The sequence below is a fragment of the Rhodamnia argentea genome, chromosome 5, assembly GCF_020921035.1.
Source record: "Rhodamnia argentea isolate NSW1041297 chromosome 5, ASM2092103v1, whole genome shotgun sequence".
NCBI classification, from domain to species: Eukaryota; Viridiplantae; Streptophyta; class Magnoliopsida; order Myrtales; family Myrtaceae; genus Rhodamnia; species Rhodamnia argentea.
In genome coordinates, this window is record NC_063154.1 from 21,429,945 (window position 1) to 21,451,587 (window position 21,643).

The 21,643-nt window shown below is 42.8% G+C and overlaps 1 protein-coding gene across 1 annotated transcript; it reads right to left on the reverse strand.

Annotated features, from left to right (window-relative positions):
- Positions 1 to 6,668: 6,668 nt before the first annotated feature.
- Positions 6,669 to 20,807, reverse strand: LOC115737222 (dihydrolipoyllysine-residue acetyltransferase component of acetoin cleaving system-like). Its single transcript, XM_030669249.2, has 4 exons — positions 20,147 to 20,807; positions 17,972 to 18,061; positions 7,489 to 7,556; positions 6,669 to 6,925 (listed from the first exon to the last, which is right to left on the reverse strand). Exons 1-4 carry the CDS (start codon positions 20,759 to 20,761, stop codon positions 6,790 to 6,792), a joined length of 909 nt encoding a protein of 302 aa, XP_030525109.2. The 5' UTR covers positions 20,762 to 20,807; the 3' UTR covers positions 6,669 to 6,789.
- Positions 20,808 to 21,643: the final 836 nt, after the last annotated feature.

Sequence of the window (21,643 nt, forward strand, 5' to 3'; positions counted from 1 at the left end):
GCCCCCAACATCTCTTCGGCCGCCCATTCCCCTTGCCCATGTCAGCGACCCTCTCCCCAACTCTCTCTCTCTCTCTCTCTCTCTCTCTCTCTCTCTCTCTCTCTCTCTCTCTCATGTGAGACAAACCCCCCACTGTTCTTCTTCTTCTTCCTCTGGTCTTTCCGGGCAGCCTCTCATCCGACTCCACCTCCAGCCACATATGCCACCCCGCCTCACCGGTTTCACCAGCCGTGAGCCGCCGAGGTCGCCAGCTCACCCGACCGAGGCTAAGCTCGTCGCGACTTCACCCGAGCCCTTTGTAACCATACCTTGCGACACCACCTCCAGCCGTCCGGCCGCAACATGTCGTCTTTTGCCTCGTTGTCTTTGACGCTTCTCCAGCCGCCTCTAGTCAACGCACTAGTCGTTCGCCCGAGCTCCCTCACCCACCGCTACCAACCCAGCAAACCCAAGCCGAACCACCCCTTCAATCGCACGAACGCCCAAGATTCGTGGAGTTCGTAGACCCGAGAGCTCCGCCGGGCTTGCTCAGCCATCGTGCGCTACTACCAACCGCCGGACCCAAGCTGCCGCCATGAGCCGATCCCGGCGGCTGCCATGTTGCCAAGACCCGAGCTCGAGAACCTTCCCCAGCCGTGCCTTTCCGTCGTTGCCGAGCTCGTCGTCATCCGGTCATCGCGCCATTTGGTCATTGCCCCTTCATCGACATCTCGAGCTCGGTTCGTCGTCCCCACCAGCCACTGCTACCCAAATCTACGACCTTCTCTACCTCCTCACTCCCACGGCTAGCTACCCGACGCCGACTCCCACCTCCACTAGCTTGTCCTTCCTTGTGCCATTGCCGCCAGCTCAACGTCGTTGCCTAGCCGCAAACTCACCGAGATCCGGACTCGCGACATGAACTTAACCCCCGGTCGCCGTTAACCACCAACCGCCATTGATCGGACCGCAAGACACCGTAAACCCCGCACGCGTGAGCCACCCAAGAACCCTTGGACCTAAATCATACCGAGCCGACCCGACTCAAACCCTCAAGCCACAATGGACCCGAACGCATACCGCCGTGAGCTCGAGCCGTCGCTTATAAGCCGCAAACTTCATCGCCGCTGCCATTGCTGTCCGTGAACTTCGTCACCGCCGCCGTTATCATCGTTGCCCGAATCAACGCGAAATGTCATTTAGCTTGTAAGTTAACCTCTAATCTCTTATTAGGTCATTAATTACGCTTAGGACTAGTTTAATTAACATTAATCATGGATTAGTTAGTTAGCTGTGGTCAGATTAAGTTAGTAACACTGGTTAGGTTAAATGACCATAGTAACTTAAGTGGATTGTGGTTAGTTGATGGTAGACTGTGTTTGACTAATCGCGAGTGGGTTAATTATCTAGAGCCGAGTAGACCGTAGGTTATCGGAACGATTAGTTAAAATGGTCTTAATTAACTGTAATCGAATTAATTAATTACAATTGGGCTAATTAACCGTGATCAGAATAATTAATTATTATTCTTGAGTAGCTATTGGATGATTATTGGTTGATTGTTGTTTGCATTGGGTGTGTGTATATATATACATATGCGAGAATTAATCACCTTGTTTGAGATGCAAAGCCTGGTCGATAATATGCATATTCATGTAACCACGTGTGAAGTCAAATTGCATATTTAAGCATGAAAAGGACCTTGAGCCGAGTTTTTGAGCATGACTACGTGTGCATTAGACTAAATGTGAAGATATTAACAGGCTTGATTAGCTGGCATGCTTGCGTGGTCGCAAGATAATTAAGTAACCCGATGGTGTCCTGGAGATGAGAACGATCACTCGGGGGTGTCCGCGGAATAAAACGTCACTTGGGGGTATCCCGGAGATAAAAAGTCACTCAGAGGTGTCTCGGGAATAAAAAGTCACTCGGGAGTGTCCCGGAGATAAAACGTCACTCGGGGGTGTTTCCGAGATAAAAAGTCACTCCGGGACTCGGGGGTGTCTCGGGAATAAAACATTACTCGTGACTGTCCCGTAGACGAAACCTTACTTGGGGATGTCCCATGAGCAAGTCATTAACAACCGAAACGCGTGTGATGCATTGCGTATGTGAATTGTAATGAGTATTATGGTCGTATGTCTCGGTTTGCATGTGATTTTGATTTTCATGCTGAGTAATGTGTAGTGTGTGGACCAAGGTTGGGGTAAGTGTGTTGGTGTTGATGATTGATTGTTAAGATATGTGCCCGATCATGTGGTAGTTAGAATGTGACGTAGGTCACACACTATTAATATGTTATCACAGTTATCCGCATGTATAGATCGCCCTGAGTGAATCGGCGCCCTAGTCAAACTTAGGTGTTGACTCACTGCGATTTTATATCTCACCCCGTTGTTGTTAACCATTTTTCGGGCCCTTAGGCGTGGAGAGCTGGAAGTGGGCGTGAAGTCTTTTTGAGTAGCACGGAGTAGTGCTAACCCCTAGCCCCGATCGGGTATTTTGACGGTTGTAGGAAGTAGCCCCGAGGTAGGGCTTATATATACGTACTTCCCAGGGTTAATGGTAAATAAATAAAAATGATCGTTGCTGATATTGATTGATGTGACTAATATAATTTCCTATTTTCTATCCCTGTTGACTTTATAACTGTCTAGGAATTGTATGTTCCGCATGCACTAAATAATAAGATAAAAATAATGGGTCGATGATATACCTAAGTCGTCATCCTTTTTGACGTGAGACGGTTTGGTATGGTTGTTGTGAGCCCAAGGATTGGAGCATGACATAAGATCTCTCACTTATTCTTTGCTGACTATGTTCTTATGTTTGTTGAGGCAACTTCGGCTTCTATCAACTCGATGAAGATAAGTCTCAATAAGTTTTTCAATTGGTTTGGACTTAGGCCGAGTGTGACTAAGAGCGAGATTTTTTTCTCGGATGGCTCGGAGGAACTCCGAAGTAAGCTCCTTTCTACTCTCGGATTCTAAGAAGGTGCCTTGCCGGTCCGGTATCGTAGAGTCCCCATTATTGCATCAAGGCTTAGCAAGGTGGAGTGTAATTCTGCGGTGAACTCAATCACCGCTAAAGCCCAATCATGGTCCGAACGGTTTCTCTCTTTTACCGATTGCTCGCAACTTATCAAATCAGCCCTCCATGCTATGCATGTCTATTGGGCAAGTGTTTTATCCTTCCTAAGTTTGTGTCATCTAGTATTGAGCAGATTCTCGGGTAGTTTCTTTGGAAAAGGCCCGGATCTCGGCATAGGCGATGCTTAAATTTCCTGGGATGATGTTTGCCTCCCTAAGGAGGAAGGGGGTCTTAGTATCTGCAAGCTATCCGATTGCAACCAGGCGACCATGCTCAAGCACATTTGGATCCTCTTTACTCATAAGGAATCCTTATGGTGTAAATGGATTCACACAACCTTTTGAAGAACAGGGAACTTCTAGATCGCCACTAAACCTACTTTTTGTTCTTGGGCATAAAAGAAAATTCTTGATGTCCACTCTGATTTTCAAAATCTTTTTCATTGGCGGGTTGGCAATGGTTGCACCGTCTCTTTTTTATTCGACTCCTAGCACCGGAGAGGGCTTCTTTACCAGCTTTTCTCTAATATGGACATTTATCACTCTGGTATCTCTCGGAAGGCCACGGTGTATGAGTTTCTCTCCACAAGCTCCCACACCTCTGAAGTAACAGCCACCATTACATCTTGGTTAAAGCCTTTTCCTTCTCTGGCCCTCGAGAATAGTGATCGTTTTATATGGCTTGGCCATCCTTCAGGAGTCTTTTCAATTTCTGCAACCTAGGACCTCATTAGACGCAGATGGGAGACTATGCCTTGGCACTCTTTTATTTGGGACCGTTTCATCGCTTCTCGACACTCTTTTCACCTTTAGCTTATCACTTTGAATAAGCTATATGACTTCCCATGGAGGGGTATGCATGGCTCTTTGTCTCACATTGCTTAGGGAGAGGATCTTGGGCTAGCTTATATAAAGTTAGGGTCCTCTTAACTTGTGAGACGCGTTTTTTGGATGTTGTATGGTCGGCCCTTAGAGAAACAAAACCATGAGGATTGTGTGTCCAAAGCGAACAATATCTTGCGAGACCTGAACCCAGGTCGTTACGGTTCGTATCAGAGCCGATTCCCGACAGCGTGTAGGCAGCAATGGGTGCTCGCTGGTGCCGCTAAGGGCACAACGAGAACATTGTACCATTGAAGGGGAAAGTATGTGACATCCCATGGAGGGGGTGTGCATGGCTCTTTGCCCCACATTGCTTAGGGAGAGGGGTCTTGGGCTAGCTTATATAGAGCTAGGGTCCTCTTAACTTGCGAGGCGCGTTTTTCGGAGGTTGTATGGGCGGCCTTCGGAGAAACAAAACCTTGAAGACTATGTGTCTAAAGAGGACAATATCTTGCCAGGCCTGGGCCTAGGTCATTATAGTATTTGACATCCCATGGAAGGGATGTGCATGGCTCTTTGTCCCACATTGCTTAAAGAGAGGGTCTTGGGCTAGCTTATATAGAGTTATAGTCCTATTAACTTGCGAGTCGCTTTCTCTAGGGGTTGTATGGACGACCCTCGGAGAAACAAAACCGTGAGGACTGTGTATCCAAAGCGGACAATATCTTGCGAGGCCTAGGCCCGGATCGTTACTGGGTGCCAACTCGGGTATTATTGCTCAACTACCATAGAATTTTGTAAGGTGTATGCGCCTTTTGTGGCTGCCACCTAGACTCTGTAGACCACCTTTTTTTTTTTATGCCGCACCATTGGTGCCCTTGCTCTATTTTGGGCTGCCAAGTGTAATTTGGCTTGGCAGAATAGTTGTTGGTGTGACAATCTCCACTAGGCTATGTAGTCATCCGTTACCATCATTTTCATCGGATTATTGCTCAATTCTCATTCGGTGCATTGTGTCACATTATCTAGATGGAAAGGAATCACATCCTCGTTTGTAATCACACTCATTTCATGCCCGCCTTAAAAGGCACCTTGAGAGGGTTGTAAAAAATGGCCTTGACATTTAAACGTATGGATGACACCCCTAGGAACCGAAGGATGCACGGAAGCTGGGGCATCTCTCCGACAATTTTTTATTGAGATTCGGTTGTTATTCGGACTAGTTAGGATGCATGTTTTGGCTTCTTTTATTTCCATGTGTATTCTCCCTTTGAGTTACGTCCCCTCCCTCTTTCTTTTGTATTCTCACCCACGACACCCTTGCACCCATAATGACATTCCCTGGTGTCATCACGAGTGCCAGGCTTCTTGTGTTATCAAGTTTCATCTTGTAATCCGTGTTTTGGTTAAGTTAATACATATCTTACCTTACCCAAAAAAAAATAGAATAAATAATTCTCATCCATCAAAGAGAGATCTCGAGTTTAGTTTTTTACGCTTTCTTGCCATTGGGCAAACGAATACCATAATTGTCAAATTTTGTGTACAGCACTCATTTTAGTGCCAAAAGTTTTGTCAACTCATTTAAGTGCCAATTCGAAAAAAATAAAATAAAAGACCATTTATGTGCCAATTCGCAAAAATTTTGGCCAAACCGATTATGTGACATTGATTATTACATTTTCAATATTATGTTACAGTTTTTTAAAAAACTCAGTCCACATGGACTTCTAAACTTAAAAATAAGCTAATTTATTTTAAAAAGTTAAATTTAATATAAAGATAAGCTAAAAAACTAAAAAAGTTACCAAAAAAAAAAAGGAATTATGGCTTGCAGCGACGAGGCACCACTGCCGCCCAACCATCGCTAGTAATGGTTGGTGAGGTTAGGGAATGGCCGATGGGGGTCGCCCAACCCTAACTAGTGGCTAGCAAGCCCCACCGACCTCACGGACATGTAAGCCATCGTCGCTGCAAGCCCTTTCTTTCTCTTTTTTTCAGCCTTTTCTATTTTTTTTAGTTTTTTTAGCGTATTTTGCAATTTGTCAATTTTAAACTTTTAGTTTTTTTTTATTGCTGACTGGATCTTTCGATGAACCACGTAAGCTTAAATTATTAATAAAAAATACCACGTAGGATTTCCCGCCACCCATATCAACGTTGGCACTTAAGTGACTGTTTGTAAAAAAGTTGGCATTAATTGAGTCGGCAAAAAACCTTGAAACTAAAATAAGCGTCGTACATAAATTTTGAAACTTCTGATATTTTTTTGGCCCTGCCATTGATCTCTATGTATCCCTACTTTTGGTTTCTATATGACATCAATTTGAAATGTAGATCCCGTCATCCCTCTAGTACAATTTACGCACTTAGAGCAATTCGCTATGATTTCACAAAACTTTGCAATACTAGCCAGCTATTGATCCATTGAATGGTAAACGGAAATTAACCATCCGTAAAAATACATATTTTTTTCTATCCAAACAAATTATCTGGTGTTAGGTTTTGTCATTTGGAGAAATGGAGGACCATATTCGCTTCACCATATAGAGAGCGACTGATTTGATGAATGGGGACGTCGTGCTTTAGAAATACTTCAAAATATTCGCCACGTTCCAGCAAGTATTTCCAATAGTTATGTACGTAAATTTCAAACTCAGTCTGGAAGGCGCAACACATCATTTTACCCTAATTATCTACCGATCGTGCATATATCATGTGCTTCATGCATTCTTAAATTGGGACTCAAAAACTTGTTATAATCCACTTGCATAACAATTCGCAAATTTTAAACATAGATTCTTCATCTCAAGCATGAGTATAATCCAAGCAATTTATAATAGGTTTTCGTACTCTCAACAAATAATTGGCTTTGCATATAAGCATGGTTCAATCGGAGCTAAACTAGAGTCCTCTTCTCGTAGATGGAGGCAAGGATTCTCTTCAGACATTTGTTGTAGACGAAGGGTCGCTCCAACATAGCGATATGGCCTGCTTTCTCAATGCACTCCAATGTTGCTTTATTTCCCAACTTTCTGCCCAAAAAAGTAATTGAATAAGTCAAATTCAAGCTTGAATTTCATTTGTATCAACGACAACCAGGAGTCCCATCTGTAACATCATAGAATAAGGATGTGTAATGAGTAATATAAGATTTTAGTAATTGGTAAATATTGACAAAAACTTGAAAGATTAAACCCATTCGAAGCGTGGGCAAGAGCACTAATTAGATACTTGTTTTGCACAGGTAGGTGAAGAACAAAAGTTAGCTTCAGAACCGAAGTTTAAGATAGTTTCACCTCGATAATATGATTAAACATTACTAGGCAAGTTCATTATATAAGTATGTCTATATTTTTATTCAAAACTGCTTGTGTAAATAAAGACTATTTATGGTTTCACATACTATAGAAAATCCACATAGCGAACCACCATATTTATAATAAAAAAATGTACAGAAATTCCTCGGGTATTGTCCATAATTAGGCTCAAAAGAGAAAGAAATTACTGAAATAAAACACAGTAAAAATTTTACCAAGCACAAAATGATTGATAATCTACTTGATGAGAAAAAATAAATAAATAAAGATGGACGTACTCTTTCAATTCCTTGGCTAGTCCCACACTAAAGATCTTGTCGTCTTCGCCCCAGATCAGATGGACCCTCTGCAAAAACGCCCGTCAATTATCATCAGCATATCTAGCAGACAGGTATATTATAATATCAAAGAATACCTTAAAATAGAGATTAATAAAGAATTGAAAAGGAATAGTAAGGTTGACTTTGCATATCACATTTAGTCAGTTTGGATCATATAAAGGAAGCTAGAGTGAACCGTATTTACGCGTTTTTGGGTAATTATTCAAAGCGATATTCTTTATAATACAAACTCAATTAGTAGTTGTTGACACCTAAAATCCCCTAAGGCGTCACGTGACAGGTGCGTGAGGAAGGTATGATTACCTACGGCTAGGCGTCCTTGGAATCGGGCTCGATGGGTCAAGAGGACACCACGCGTCAAAAGCGGCGGTTCCCAAAAGCATAGGGAAAAGACACACGAAGGAACCACGACCGGAGCGGTTATGCAAAAGAGGCGGTAATCCCAAAAGGTGGAAAAGGAAGTGGCGCGCGAATCCAGGAACCGTCGAAGAATGGGAGAACGTGTAGGAGTGGAGAGCCGGAGGCGATTACCAAAAAGCTCTCTATAAATATCACGGATCATTCAACAGGAGGGAACCCCCGAACAACTCAACATACAAGTCTTAACTCTTTTACTTAGATTTTACCTAGTTTTTGGTTCTTGTAATTTGGTTCGGCCTCGTTGATTAACTTCCAGAGTCATACTTTGAATCCCGGTGCGTCGAAGTTGGTTGTATTGTCGAACAAGTGGGCTGATAGATTGCCAAGAGTTTGTATCACGACTCTCTTCTCAATATAAATATCATTCGCATTTGACGTTCTCTGTCCAAAACTCACCCGGAGCTCCTTATTGGAAAATGAACGGATTAAGTTCGATAAGAGATTCCCACGTAAATAATCCTTTTGGGCCTCAACCTTATTTGGGCCAAAGCCCGGGACCTCGTTTAGGTTTAGACGAAGGATTTTAAACGCGCAACTGTCTTTTTTGGCACACCCGGTGGGACCGATGGTGTTAGTTCGAGAGAGCGCTATGCCACGAATGAGAGGATGTAACAACGCAGATGGCATTGGAGACGAACCCATGGAAGGAGTGCCTCGTGAGGAATCATCAATCGCAGCTTATGGACCGGGGAACCAGGTCCAGGGTAACAATGATGAGGCACATCGACAGCACGTTGAAGAGCCTAGAAGAAATATGGAGATGACGCCTGTCATGTTGTCGTCGATAAGACGTACTATTGAAGAAGTTCAAAATGAGTTTGCAGACCATATGGTTCAACGAATGACTAACATTGTTAGACCATTGATCATTAACACTTATCATGAGTGTGCCTCGGGTCAACATGGGACTTCGATGCAACCTCAAGGTGGGAATTCAATCATACCCACTAGAAATCCTGTTGCTTCAACCACTACACCAACAAACACGGGTCATGCTGGACAAAACCTGCCACCGATAGCGCTCACAAGAATTTTGCAACGATGAGAGGTTTTACCTACTGTGTCGGGTGATAGTTCTAACCCTCAAGTAACTGTAGATCTGATTGAGGCGATAGGACAGGTTAACCGACAGTCTGTGCTTCTTGTTCAATCTATTATCGCTCACATCCCGGTGAATGAGCCACCTGCACCTATGATAAACGAAGGAGCAATACCCGTTCCTCCTAGGGGTAGGGCTAAGCTAGGGGACAGGACCAGCTACCTCAAGTTAGGGGACATGACCAACCCTTCGGCCGGGGTACCATGTGCAGCAGCAATATGCGCAACTAGGATTTCAGCCGGGGTTGCAGGCACATATTCCTCGGCTTCGATCAGCCCTACAACCAGGGCACCCAACCCTATAACTAGGGCATCCAACTCTGCAACAACCGGGATATCAGGTACCTTATCAACTCATGTACCCAAACTAGCTAGTTGTAGACCCGGTGGTCGGGTATAATGATCCAATAGTAGGGTACAGAGTCAATGTGTATCGAAAGCCATATCCCGATTGGATGGATATTGTCCCGTATCCAAGAGGATTTAAGATTCCAGAGTTTACACACTTCACTGGTGAGGATGAGCAATCTACATACGAGCATGTCAATCGCTTTTTAGCTTTATGTGGAGACGCTACTCATGCCGATCATTGGAAGTTAAGATTATTCCCACTTTCTTTGTCGAAGACTACCTTTACATGGTATATCGCCCTACCGCCAAATTCGGTATTGGCTTGGGAAGAGATGGAACGTCTATTTCATAGCCGGTTCCAGCGGGCCGTGCTAAATTTGTCGATAGCCGATCCGTCGACAATGAGGCAAATGGCGAAAGAAACCGTCGACCAATTTATCACGAGATTCAAGAAAGCTAGAAATAAATGTCTGGTCCCTTTACCTGAAAGAACTTTTACGGAATTCGCCTTCAATGGGCTAAAATTTGAAATACGAGACGGGATGGTAGGGCATCCATGTGCAGATCTGTTCGAGCTATCCACCATGGCCATTAAACATGAAACCCTGCTCAAGGAAAGAGACAAAAGGCACACTCGCAGGGGAGATATAAGTTTTGTCGAATCAGCAGATTTCGTTGAAGATCCTACAGGTTCTGTCGAAGTGGTTGTCGCTCAACTAATCATAGATAAGCCATACACTTGTCAAGCATTAAAGCCGGCAAGTATGAAGGAGAAATCAATCGTCATGGCTAAGGCTAAGGAGGCAATATACTACTCATTTGATGCAAATCGAACGGAAGAAATTTTCGACATGCTATTAGCTAATGGACAAATTAGGTTGACGGAAAGTCAAAAGATACCGACAAAGGAAGAGATTAATGGAAAGAGGTATTGCAAATGGCATCACTCATGGAGCCATAACACCTCAGATTGTTTGGTTCTCAAGAAAAATATACAAAAAGCTATTCGACAAGGGAAGATCAAGTTCGGCGATGATAAAGACAAATCTCCCATGGATATAAACGTAGACCCTTTCCCGATAATGACCAGAATTGTATCTTTGCGACAACCAGGAAAGGAGTACAATTCGTCGAATCTTTGTACTCGTTGCGGGCGTGAGCTGCGGAAGACAGGTCAACGTAAAGACAATGACCAGTGGGTCGGTCAGATCAATCGGGAGTTTAGATAGCCAGTTCAAAACAAGAAGGTAAGGCCCACAAAGATGCCCGGTCGATAGAAGATTCGCAAGTCATTCGCACATGGGTACAGAGAAAGGGATCCTACGATTGACACGTTGGGAGAACCAAGCGGAAAGTTTAACTATTACGTGAGTTATGGCCCTCCATCGCCTTACCCTCAAGGAAAGAACGGGTGGGAAAAGCGATTCGACAACAACGCCCAATCGGATTATTACGCCTCGGTCAGGGCCCCGTACTAGAAAACTCTTAAAATCCCCAGCAATCCCTTGGAAGGATCCTAGTACGAGGCGACAGAGCTTCGAAAAGAAGAAGAGGTCATGACCCGCACTAGAAAAAGGAGGTTGCAAAGGAAAAGAAGAGCTTACACATTACAGCGACGGGTTACACTGCTTAATCCCGAGCCGGTGACCACGGCTCCAGGACATCCTAGACTTCGAAGAGCGAGAAATTTGGTCGGGAGACGCAAACCCGAGGAGACACCACCAACTAAGGAAGGTGGCAGACGGCTTGAATTCAACGCGCCCCGCAAACCAAAATCTCAATTCGGAGATCGCACAAGCAGGTCGGTATCGCCCCTAAGCTCTTGCATGATCCAAGTTAAGTTACCTAATGAGTTTCGATCGGAGCCGCCCTTAGCTAGTCATAATGAGGAAGCAACGGTACAAGAAAAAGAGAGTGCTCGGTTACGCTCCGATGACGAGGAAATCATGGAGTTCAAGAAACCACCGGAGAAGATATCGAATCATTTGAGGTAGCTCAATATAAATGCCAAGATTAACGGGCGGCCGGTAGTTAAGGTGTTGGTAGATAGAGGTTCAACATTAAATCTTATCCCATATCGCTTCTTCAAGAAAATAGGAAGGAAGGATGATGAGATTATCCCATCAAACATCTAGTTGTCCGATTTCACCGGCGAGATCACCGAAGTAAAAGGCATGTATGTGGCAAACTTAACCGTCGGATCTAAAACATCGAGGACATCTTTCTGCGTCATGGATCTTGACGGGTCATATAATCTCCTACTAGGGATAGACTGGATACACAGAAACAAGTGTGTCCCATCGACATTGCACCAAATGCCGGCATCTTGGAATGGGGACAAGGTAGAATATGTAAAGGCTAACCCGCAAACTTGTGTGACGTGGACTCGTATATCCGGCCGAGATAAGGTCGGGACGGATGACTATCTTCGCATATCCGAACCTCTTGAGGTTGACCCAAGAGATATTGCATTCTGTCATGTCGACAAGGGAAACACCAAGTGGATCCCAAGGAAGGAACCGGCGGAGTCACCCGGCCGGTTGGTCGATGGGAGCCGGGTTATTGACGCAAGCCTTCACTAGGGAGCATTTGGCCTACGGGGCCAAACAAGCTAGGCGATCGGACGAGATGATAGAGGGGATTCGGGAGTTCGACAATTCTCTAGTGGAGGAAGACCGTAAGGTCGTTCAAGCTCAAGACCCATTAGAAGAGGTAAACCTTGGAGATGAAACTTGCCCACAACCAACTTATGTCAGTAAATTACTTGATTAGCGGTTTAAAGATCGGTTGGTGAGGCTATTAAGGGAATATAAGGATTGTTTCACTTGGGACTACCATGAAATGCCTGGCTTGAATAGAAAGGTGGTTGAGCATCGACTACCAATCAAAAAGGGGTTTTAACCACACCAACAGGCTCCGAGAAGGTTTGCTCCAGAAGTGGTCCTCAAAATCAAGGAGGAAATTGAGCGTCTCCTTTCTGCCGGCTTCATAAGGACGGCAAAGTATGTCGAATGGCTGTCTAACATCGTGCCGGTTAGGAAGAAAAATGATAAGCCTAGAATATCCATCGATTTTCGTGATCTCAATGCGGCTACACCAAAGGATGAGTATTAGATGCCCCCGGTCGATGTATTGATCGACTCGACTTCCACTAATGAGATTATGTCTCTTATGGACGGACATTCCGGGTACAATCAGTTCTTCATAGCAGCTGAAGACGTCCACAAAACGACTTTCGGGTGTCCTAGGGCTATCGATACTTTCAAGTGGATCGTTATGCCATTTGGACTAAAGAATGCCGGCACCACTTATCAAAGGGCAATGAATTTTATTTTTCACAACATAATTGAAAGGTTCATGGAAGTCTACATTGACGACGTCATCCTTAAGACAAATCGGATAAGTCATCTAGACCAATTATGACAAGCTTTTGTTAGGATGTGCAGGTTTAAATTGAAAATGAATCCTTTGAAATGTGCTTTTGGGATAAGGGCTGGTAATTTCCTAGGCTTTACGGTTCATCGGAGAGGTATAGCAATAAACAAGAACAAAGCCGAGGCTATTTTAGAATTGCCGCCCCCCAAGAATAGGAAGCAGTTGCAAATGTTAATTGGAAAATTGAATTTCCTACGACGTTTCATAGCTAACCCGTCGGGAAAGATCGAACTCTTTCCTCCGTTGCTCAAGCTAAAGAATGAACAAGCGTTCGTGTGGGAGGAGAAACATCGGGTGGCTTTCGACAAGTTAAAAGAATACATGATCAAGCCACCGGTGTTGATACCCCCGAAGGCGGGGAGGTCGTTGAAGTTATATTTATCCGCGGCCGATACAACGATAGGGAGTATGCTGGCCCAAGAAAATGAAGAGGGTAAAGAACAGGCCGTATATTACCCGAGTAGGATGCTTAATGATGCTGAGACAAGATACACGCCCGTCGAAAAATTGTGCTTATCATTGTACTTCGCTTGTACGAAATTGCGACATTACATGTTGCCAACCACAGTATATGTAATTTGCAAAACAGATGTAATTAAGTACATGTTGTCCAGGCCAATCATAAGAGACCGGATTGCAAAATGAGCATTTACCCTAATAGAAATCGATTTAATTTATGTGCCCCTCAAAGCAGTAAAAGGGCAGGCAAGATCTGATTTTATCACGTAGTACTCGTCAAGCTTGAAAATAGAAGATGATGAAAATTATCTTCATATTGTACCATGGGTGTTATACTTCGACGAGTCGGTGGCGTCTGGATCATCCGGAGCGGGGATTATGATCATATTCCCTCGTCAACAAAAAACGAAGCCCATGTTTAGATTAGACTTCGAATGCTCAAATAACCAAGTTGAATACGAGGCTTTAATTGTGGGGTTGAATATTTTGATTGACATGAGGATCGTGTCAGTCAGAATCAAAGGAGACTCACAGTTGGTAATAAAGCAACTTAGTGGAGAATACCAATGTCTCGGCGAAAATATCATTCTACATCACGATTTGGCGAAAGGATTGTTGTCGAACTTTCCGGAATATGAGTTGATCCATGTCAAAAGCAACGAGAATTGGGAAGCTAACGAATTAGCTCAGATGGCGTGCGGGTACAAGATATCAAAAGAGTTGGCAGACCACATAATCACCCAGACAAAGGTGTTACCTTCGATAGACGGTCGGGTGATGATGGTTCAAAGCAAGCCAATCGAGGGCTAAGAAGTCCAGGATAGTCAACTGGATTGGAGGACCCCCCTTGTGAACTACTTGAAAAACCCACGTCCTCGGAGTAAGGATTTCAAGAGACAAGTCATGAAGTACCTTTTGATCAAAGAGGAATTATATCGTAAGACAATGGATGGTTTGCTTTTGAAATGTTTAGCGCAAGAAGAAGCAATGCTTGTGATGACGGAAGTCTACGAAGGAATCTGTGGGGCTCATCAAGCCGGTCTAAAGATGAAATGGTTATTACGACGGCATGTGTATTTTTGGCCAACAATCACCAAGGATTGTATCGATTATGCCAAGGGGTGCCAGACTTGCCAAAAACACGGACCGGTCCAGCACGTTCCCGCTGCGTTGATGAACCCAATTGTCAAGTCATGGCCCTTTCGAGGTTAGACAATGGATGTGATAGGGAAGATATAACCACCCTCATCGAATAAGCATAGCTTTATACTGGTGACCACCGACAATTTCACGAAATGGGTTGAAGTAGCCTCGTTCAAAAGTGTGACGCAGAAAACTATGAGGGAATTCATTGAAGAGCGAATTATACACAGATTTGGAATTCCATAAACCATAACGGCGGACCAAGGAACAGCATGTCGAAGACCAAATTGCCTGGCGCAACATCGGCGAGAGTAAGGTTCGAAGCCATGATAGAATCTACCTTTAGAGCAAACCCGGATGGGCAAATCAACATGGGATATAATGTAGGTCCAAAACTCGCAAAAGCTATACAGTTTGGATGATCCCAAATAAAAAATGGAATCAAAGTTGGCCGAAGAATGAGGGAACATGTCTACCATTGCCACATCGAATGATAAAATCTGCTGAAGGTAGAAGTACAAAGACGAAACACCAGCAGGAATGCGTAGTTGGGTAGCCATAAGCAATTGTGCACCGAAGGGAAGATGTGGTCCACTTGCCCGATGACAAGGTCCACTCTCGAACAGGAAAGGGAAATAAAACGCCGCCCAAGCTTGTAAAACCCAAAGCGGACCAAACAGCACGCCTTCGTCCTTATACATCATCAATGAGGAAGCATGAGTAATGCTACGGTACAGAACTTCTAAACCAAGGGTCCCAGAGCAATGTTTCTTCCCCGTGCTAGATTAGAAGCCGGGACGGTGTAGTCTTTGGAAACCTTGAGTGTTGGACTAAAGAATACGTACTTCGATAAGCTGAAAAGGAGGAAAGTCGTGCGCTCGACAAGAGTTACCGGGCCGGAAGTTTTGCGTGAGGCGTCCAAGAACTTCCCATAAGCAAGTGCGTCCTCGGAGATAGGGCAATCGTCGAAAGTTTCAAGGTCAACAGTAGGGGTTCCATGGGGAGTAAGGCCAGTTATCGTAAACATATCCAAAAAGGTGACCAACATGGGGCCCATGGAAAGAAGAAGCGGTTGGTCGATGGCGACCAGAAACTCACAATAGAGTCTAGTAGTCCTCTATTCGGATCATGTGCCAACATGCTGACCTCAAGGGCTATTGTTATTCCCGAAGTTGCCCAAGAAGAAACGGTTGGTAGGTCATTCCGCAGACGTTGAAACCAGGAGTAGAACTTATCGTCATATGAGGGGAAACTTCTAAATCGAGGAGATGGGAACGACCATATGTCCATTAGGGGCGTAGCCTGAATAGGAAGTTTCTCGTTCTTCCTCATTGGGAAATAGGGCTGAAGAAATGCTGGGACGTGATTGTGATCTCGAAGACCGGGGCCCAAAATAAACCCAGCATGTTCTTTGGCAGTACTCAACAACTTGAGAAAGCAAATGTTAGCATCTTCACTATTGATTAGCTTGTCGAAGCGGCCAACAAGTTGCCCAGGCATGAGTTCAAAGGTCCGAGTCGCCATGGAAGGGATTGAAACAAAGCCCCGAAGGGTTTTGGGTTTTTGGGAAATCCGAAAGCGGGAAGACAACGACGAAAGACTTTTGCACAAGCATAAAAGCGGTCCGAATCAAGGGCCAAGATGATGTGCAAAAACAAATAGAACGAGAAATCCGAAATGACCGCGCTTTGGGAATAGAAATTGGAAAAGGTGTAATCATGAGGATACAACTGATTACACCTAAAATCCCCTAGGGCGTCACGTGACGGGTGCGTAAGGAAGGTATGATTACCTACGGCTAGGCGTAATGGAATCGAGCTCTAATGGGTCAAGAGGACGCCACCCGTCAGAAGCGGTAGTTCCCAAAAGCAGAGGGAAAAGACGCACGAAGAAACCACGACCAAAGCGGTTATGCAAAAGAGCGCGTAATCCCAAAAGGGGAAAAAGGAAGTGGCGCGCGAATCCAGGAACCGTCGATGAAAACCGTCGAAGAATGGGAGAACGTGCAGGAGTGGAGAGCCAAAGGCAGTTACCAAGAAACTCTCTATAAATATCGCGGATCATTTAACAGGAGGGAACCCCCGAACAACTCAACAAACAAGTCTTAACTATTTTACTTAGATTTTACCTAGTTTTTAGTCTAGTCGTAGCCTTCAAATTCCCATCGTCGATTCAATTACGGTGAGGGTCATACCCAGAGTTAGGTGTCGTCGATTAAATTCCGGCGTCTGCTCATTAAGTCCAGCATCGTCGATTCGATTCCGGTATTGTACTCATCACTCATCCTGTCTAATATCGTTGATTGAATTTCGGTATAGTGTCATACATCCACCGTCCAGTGTCGTCAATTAGATTCCGGCATTGTGTCCCGTAATTTGGTTCGGCCTTGTCGATTAACTTCCAGAGTCATACTTTGAATCCCGGTGCGTCGAAGTTGGTCATATTGTCGAACAAGTGAGCTGATAGATTGCCAAGAGTTTGTATCACGACTCTCTTCTCAATATAAATATCCTTCGCATTTGACGTTTTCTGTCCAAAACTGACCCAGAGCTCCTTATTGGAAAACGAATGGATTAAGTTCGATAAAAGATTCTCGCGTGGATAATCCTTTTAGGCCTCAACCTTATTTAGGCCAAAGCCCGAGACCTCGTTTGGGCTTAGTCGAAGGATTTTAAACGCGCCACAGTAGTATGTACATCAAGAATCAACGGCTCTCGATTCTCATTTTATATTATTTTACGTAACATAATTAGATGATTCCACACATTTCTCCCGCATGATTTTTTGTAATCTCCATGCGACATGGAATAGGAAGGAACTTTCAATATTCTTGCGCATATTTTTTGTGTCTTTATTTTATTTTCGTTTCTATTGCAAAATATAGCAGAGTTCAAATTACGTCACCCATGTTCACTGGGATAATTGTTCAAAAAATCCTAAACCTATTGTACAATGACCAATTAAGTCATAAACCTTTTAGTTATGCCAATGTAGTCCTAAAACCTTTGACAATTTGTTAATTCAATCCTAAACATTTAAAATGTACAAATTTAGTCATAAACCTTTTGACGATTTTGCGATTTAATCCTAAATTTGTTGATAAGTTGTCAATATAGTCCTTTCTATCAATATATGTTTAGGACTAAATTAGCAAAATTTCAAAAGGTTAAGGACTATATTGGCAAAACTTTAGAACGTTTAGGGTTAAATTGACATAATTGAAAGATTTAAGATTAAATTGACAAATTGTCAAAAGGTTTATAACTAAATTGGCATAATTAAAAGGTTTAGGATTGAAGTGACCATCGTACAATAAGTTTAGGACTTTTTGGTCAATTTTCCCCTTGTTCACCCCTATCTCCCTTCCTCTCTGGACAAGTTACGATCCTAAGCTCAATATACGTGAGCCATCTTAGAAACTCATTGACTTTCATCTGTACAAGGTAAGATGTATTGATATGAATACCCTTTTCTGCTTTAGGAAAAGAAAGAGCTTCTTTAGATTAAATTAAACCCGGGAGTACTCTGGCAAAGTGAAGTCCTTGCCTGGAATGACCATAGCCTCCAGCAGCTTCGCTCTCTCCTTTTCGTGGTCAAACATGACCTACAATCCAACCATGATAAATACTTTTATAATTGAATCCAACATGGATGCAGTTTCTGGGAAAAAAAAAAAATTGTAAGCGTACGGATAAGCGGAATCTGGCGGGCTACATTATTTTATCTGTTCTTTAGGGTGCACATGGCAACATTTCTGCCTCGGAAATCAACTTATGGCTAAAAATTGATTTTTTTACTTCTGCACCAAAAGTCAATATCTGATCGTAGAAAGGCGTTTGACAATATGACAAAATTTATGCTTCTAGAATAGAAATTTGGTTGGCGGTGATTGAAAATTTCTACTTCTAGAACATTATTAGCACAAAATCTTCTACGAAAATTTATTGATCTTAACCTAAAATGCGTATTATTGAAGAAAAGTGAAATGAAAATACTAATGGATTTACGTATAATTTGTCATTTAATTATTTTATGAAAATGGGGACCAATTTTATTGGGAAAATGCTATTAATGAATAAGATGGCTGAGCTTATATTGTTAGATGTATGCCCTAAAGCAACCATGTAATAGTTACATGTTAAGGACTTTAGTTGTACTTTCAATTTTGTATTTAATTAATGGCAAAGATGTGTTCATTCATTTGTCCAATTATTTAGATGAATGATTCCTTAATATCAGTTGTGACTAAACATATTCTTGAGATATAAAGAATATGTATGACAGGTTCACGATTAAACCGAATCTTTAAAATTTTCCTACTCGATAGATCATTGAGTGGATATTAATGACCTTGTTGAGATCAGTGTGTTCTTAGCTTTACTATTAAATATTGGATACTTAAGGAAAAGATGAGTCATAAGTCATTGGGTATGATGATGCTCGAATTAGAATACATGTGTTTGTACCATATAAGTTCACTGAACGTGACACGCATTGAATGATTAGCAACATGAAAGCTTCAAGCATGGTCAATGTTTAAACATTCATGCCTTGGTCTTATGTAAATAAACCTTAGACATGATGCACATTGCTTTTAAGGGATAAAAGCATAGTTTTTCTCATTTTTTTAAGAAACCTCTCTTTACCCTTAATTTCCGTAAAAGAACGGAAATATAGAAAATGGGGGAAAATTAATTAACTGAAATAATGATACATGGAAATAAATTATTGCACGATATGAATTTGTTATCAAAATTGGTGACGAAATAAGACATTTAAGGGTTGACTACCGTAAAAAATGATTGGTTAACATCATAAAAGGACATGATGTCCTCAACTCGTAAAAGGAAATGACTAATTGCAATCGAAGGTGATTTTTTTTATCGATCAATCAATTTTTTTTTTTTTTTGCATTAATTTACTACTAAAAAATTCATAGTTAGTATCCAACTTTTGTCATTTGAGTTTTTTGTTATTCAATTTATTTTTTTATTTTATTGAATTTAGTTTTCTTAGACATATAATTAGTTCTATGCACACTTGCATCAGCATTTTCATTTTTAATATATTGGTGGTATTTATTTTTGCCGATATTAACATTTGAGTTAATTTATTTTTCTCACTTTTCTTACATTTTTCATCTTCTACGGAAATCAAGAGTAAAAGAAAGATGTCTACGAAGAAAAAAAAAACATGAGATGAAAATACACATCCATGCTTTAAACGTCATATGTGTAATAGTCGAAAGTTTAGGAGTAAACGTATTAGAGTACTTAAATATTAAACCACACTTTCATCTAATAGCTTAAGTCGTTAGAACAGTTGACAGTGATTCTACAAAATCTACTGAAAATCCTTACTTGCCCTAAAAATTTTATTAGGCATCTACCTTCGTTTTGTCTTGAGTAATGCTAGGAACATAAAAACATTAGATGAATCTTGTTCAGATCATATGTTTAAAAAAGCCAAGAGAGACTATGTATAAAAGGATTGGCTTCCATTCCAATAGTCTCTTGTCAAAGCACACAATCCGTAAAATTTACAAATGATTAGCGTAATATCTTTCGGATTTCCCATTTTTGGTATAGTGTGAAAGCATGAACTTTCAACCGAGTGCGTGGTACGGAAGGAATGAGTCCTAAGGAGTTTGTGTGCCTGAGATACGTGGAAGAGTTTATGGAGCTCGTACCTCTAGGCCGTCCTTGAAAGCCCGATTAGGGATTCTGGGCAACTCGTAGCTCCCAACTTCAAACATCGTCTTCACAGAATTTGCTGAATTAGGCAACAAAAAGTCCGACCACGTCGGAAACCCCATTTTCTCCAAGCACTCCTTGCTCATCGACTCCGTCAGTGCCGGCACAGAACATGCCGCCACCACCGACCCCACCAGCTCGGGCCGCGTCTCGGCCAACTTGAATGCCACCGCTCCGCCGTAGCTGAACCCCACTACTGTGCACCGCTGCAACCCGAGCACCGCTAGCCCCTTCGCCACGGACTGTGCCTGGAAGTCCACCGTCCGGTGGCTGCTGGCCGTGGCAGAGCCGCCGAAGAAGAGGAGGTCCGGCACGTAGACGTCGTACTTCCTCGCGAGCGGGAGGACCTGGGACTGCCACGTCAGCATGCCGTCGCCGGCGAAGCCGTGGAGGAAGACAACAGCGTTCTTGTTCCCGTTGCTTTGGGGTCGGGTTGGCGCCCAGAAGTTCATGACGGTTCCAGGTTCGATCTCGATCTTTTGAGGTCTCACGCCGGCAAGCTTCATCGCCGCTGGCAACAAGGACTTGTAGAGCTTGATTGTGTTCACCATTCTCTCTCTCTCTCTCTCTCTCTCTCTCTCTCTCTCAATCTTTGTTCCCGTGTGTCCTTATAGTGACCAGGTTCGGTTTTCAATGTCTCTTTCTACCGACAGGATTGAAAATGTACCAATCAAGGACGTGGTTGACTAGTCGTCTTAAATAACCCACGCGTTTTTTAAGTGACCCACACCAAAATATAGGTCCATTCTCGGCCGCAGGAACCGGGAACGAATCCTCCAAAAAAGGAATGAGTTCGCAATTACTACCACTAAAAAGCGGCCCCCTCACCACTTACCGCTATTTCTTTTTCTTGGGGGGAATTTGCTTTTTCTGGCCTTCCTTTCTGCACGTGTTTATCGAGACGGGAAATTTGCGTTTGTGGCCGGTCACCGACCACAGGACAAGGAGAAAGAAAACGGAAAAAAGAAATAAATCGACAAGAATTTAATAACAAAATATAAAATTTACAGTTGTATCAATTCAGTTTTAAACATATTTTTTGTCAATTAAGTCATAAATCTTTTTTATTTTTTCTAATTTAGTACATTCGGTCAATTTTAATCTTAAGTTGCTAACGTGGATGGCGGTCGTCCTACGTTGTGGGATTAAGTGCCGACGTGCATAAATTTAATAATATATTGATAGTATTTTTTTAAAAAATTAATTTTTTTGTTGTTTTCTTTTTTTTATTTTTTATTTTTTATTTTCTTTCCTTTCCTTCTTCCTCCAGTTGGTCATCAGCCAAAGGCAAGGGCAGGTAAGGTCAACCTTGCTGGCCGATCCTGTGTAGGGGACGAGACCTTAGGGGGTAGAAGTGTAAAAAAGGTCCTAAACTTATTGTATTAGTGTCAATTCAGTCCTAAATCTTTTTTCGTGTCAATTCGGTTCCAAAC

What these genes read in the sequence shown, in the direction of transcription:
- LOC115737222 (XM_030669249.2), bottom strand. Translation starts at nt 20,761, where the DNA reads ATGGTGAACACAATCAAGCTCTACAAGTCCTTGTTGCCAGCGGCGATG. An exon ending in CTTTGCCAGAGTACTCCCGG is followed by an intron (nt 7,557 to 17,971) that starts GTTTAATTTAAT and finishes GCGTTTTTGCAG; the next exon opens with AGGGTCCATCTGATCTGGGG. An exon ending in CTAGCCAAGGAATTGAAAGA is followed by an intron (nt 6,926 to 7,488) that starts GTACGTCCATCT and finishes TTTTTTGGGCAG; the next exon opens with AAAGTTGGGAAATAAAGCAA.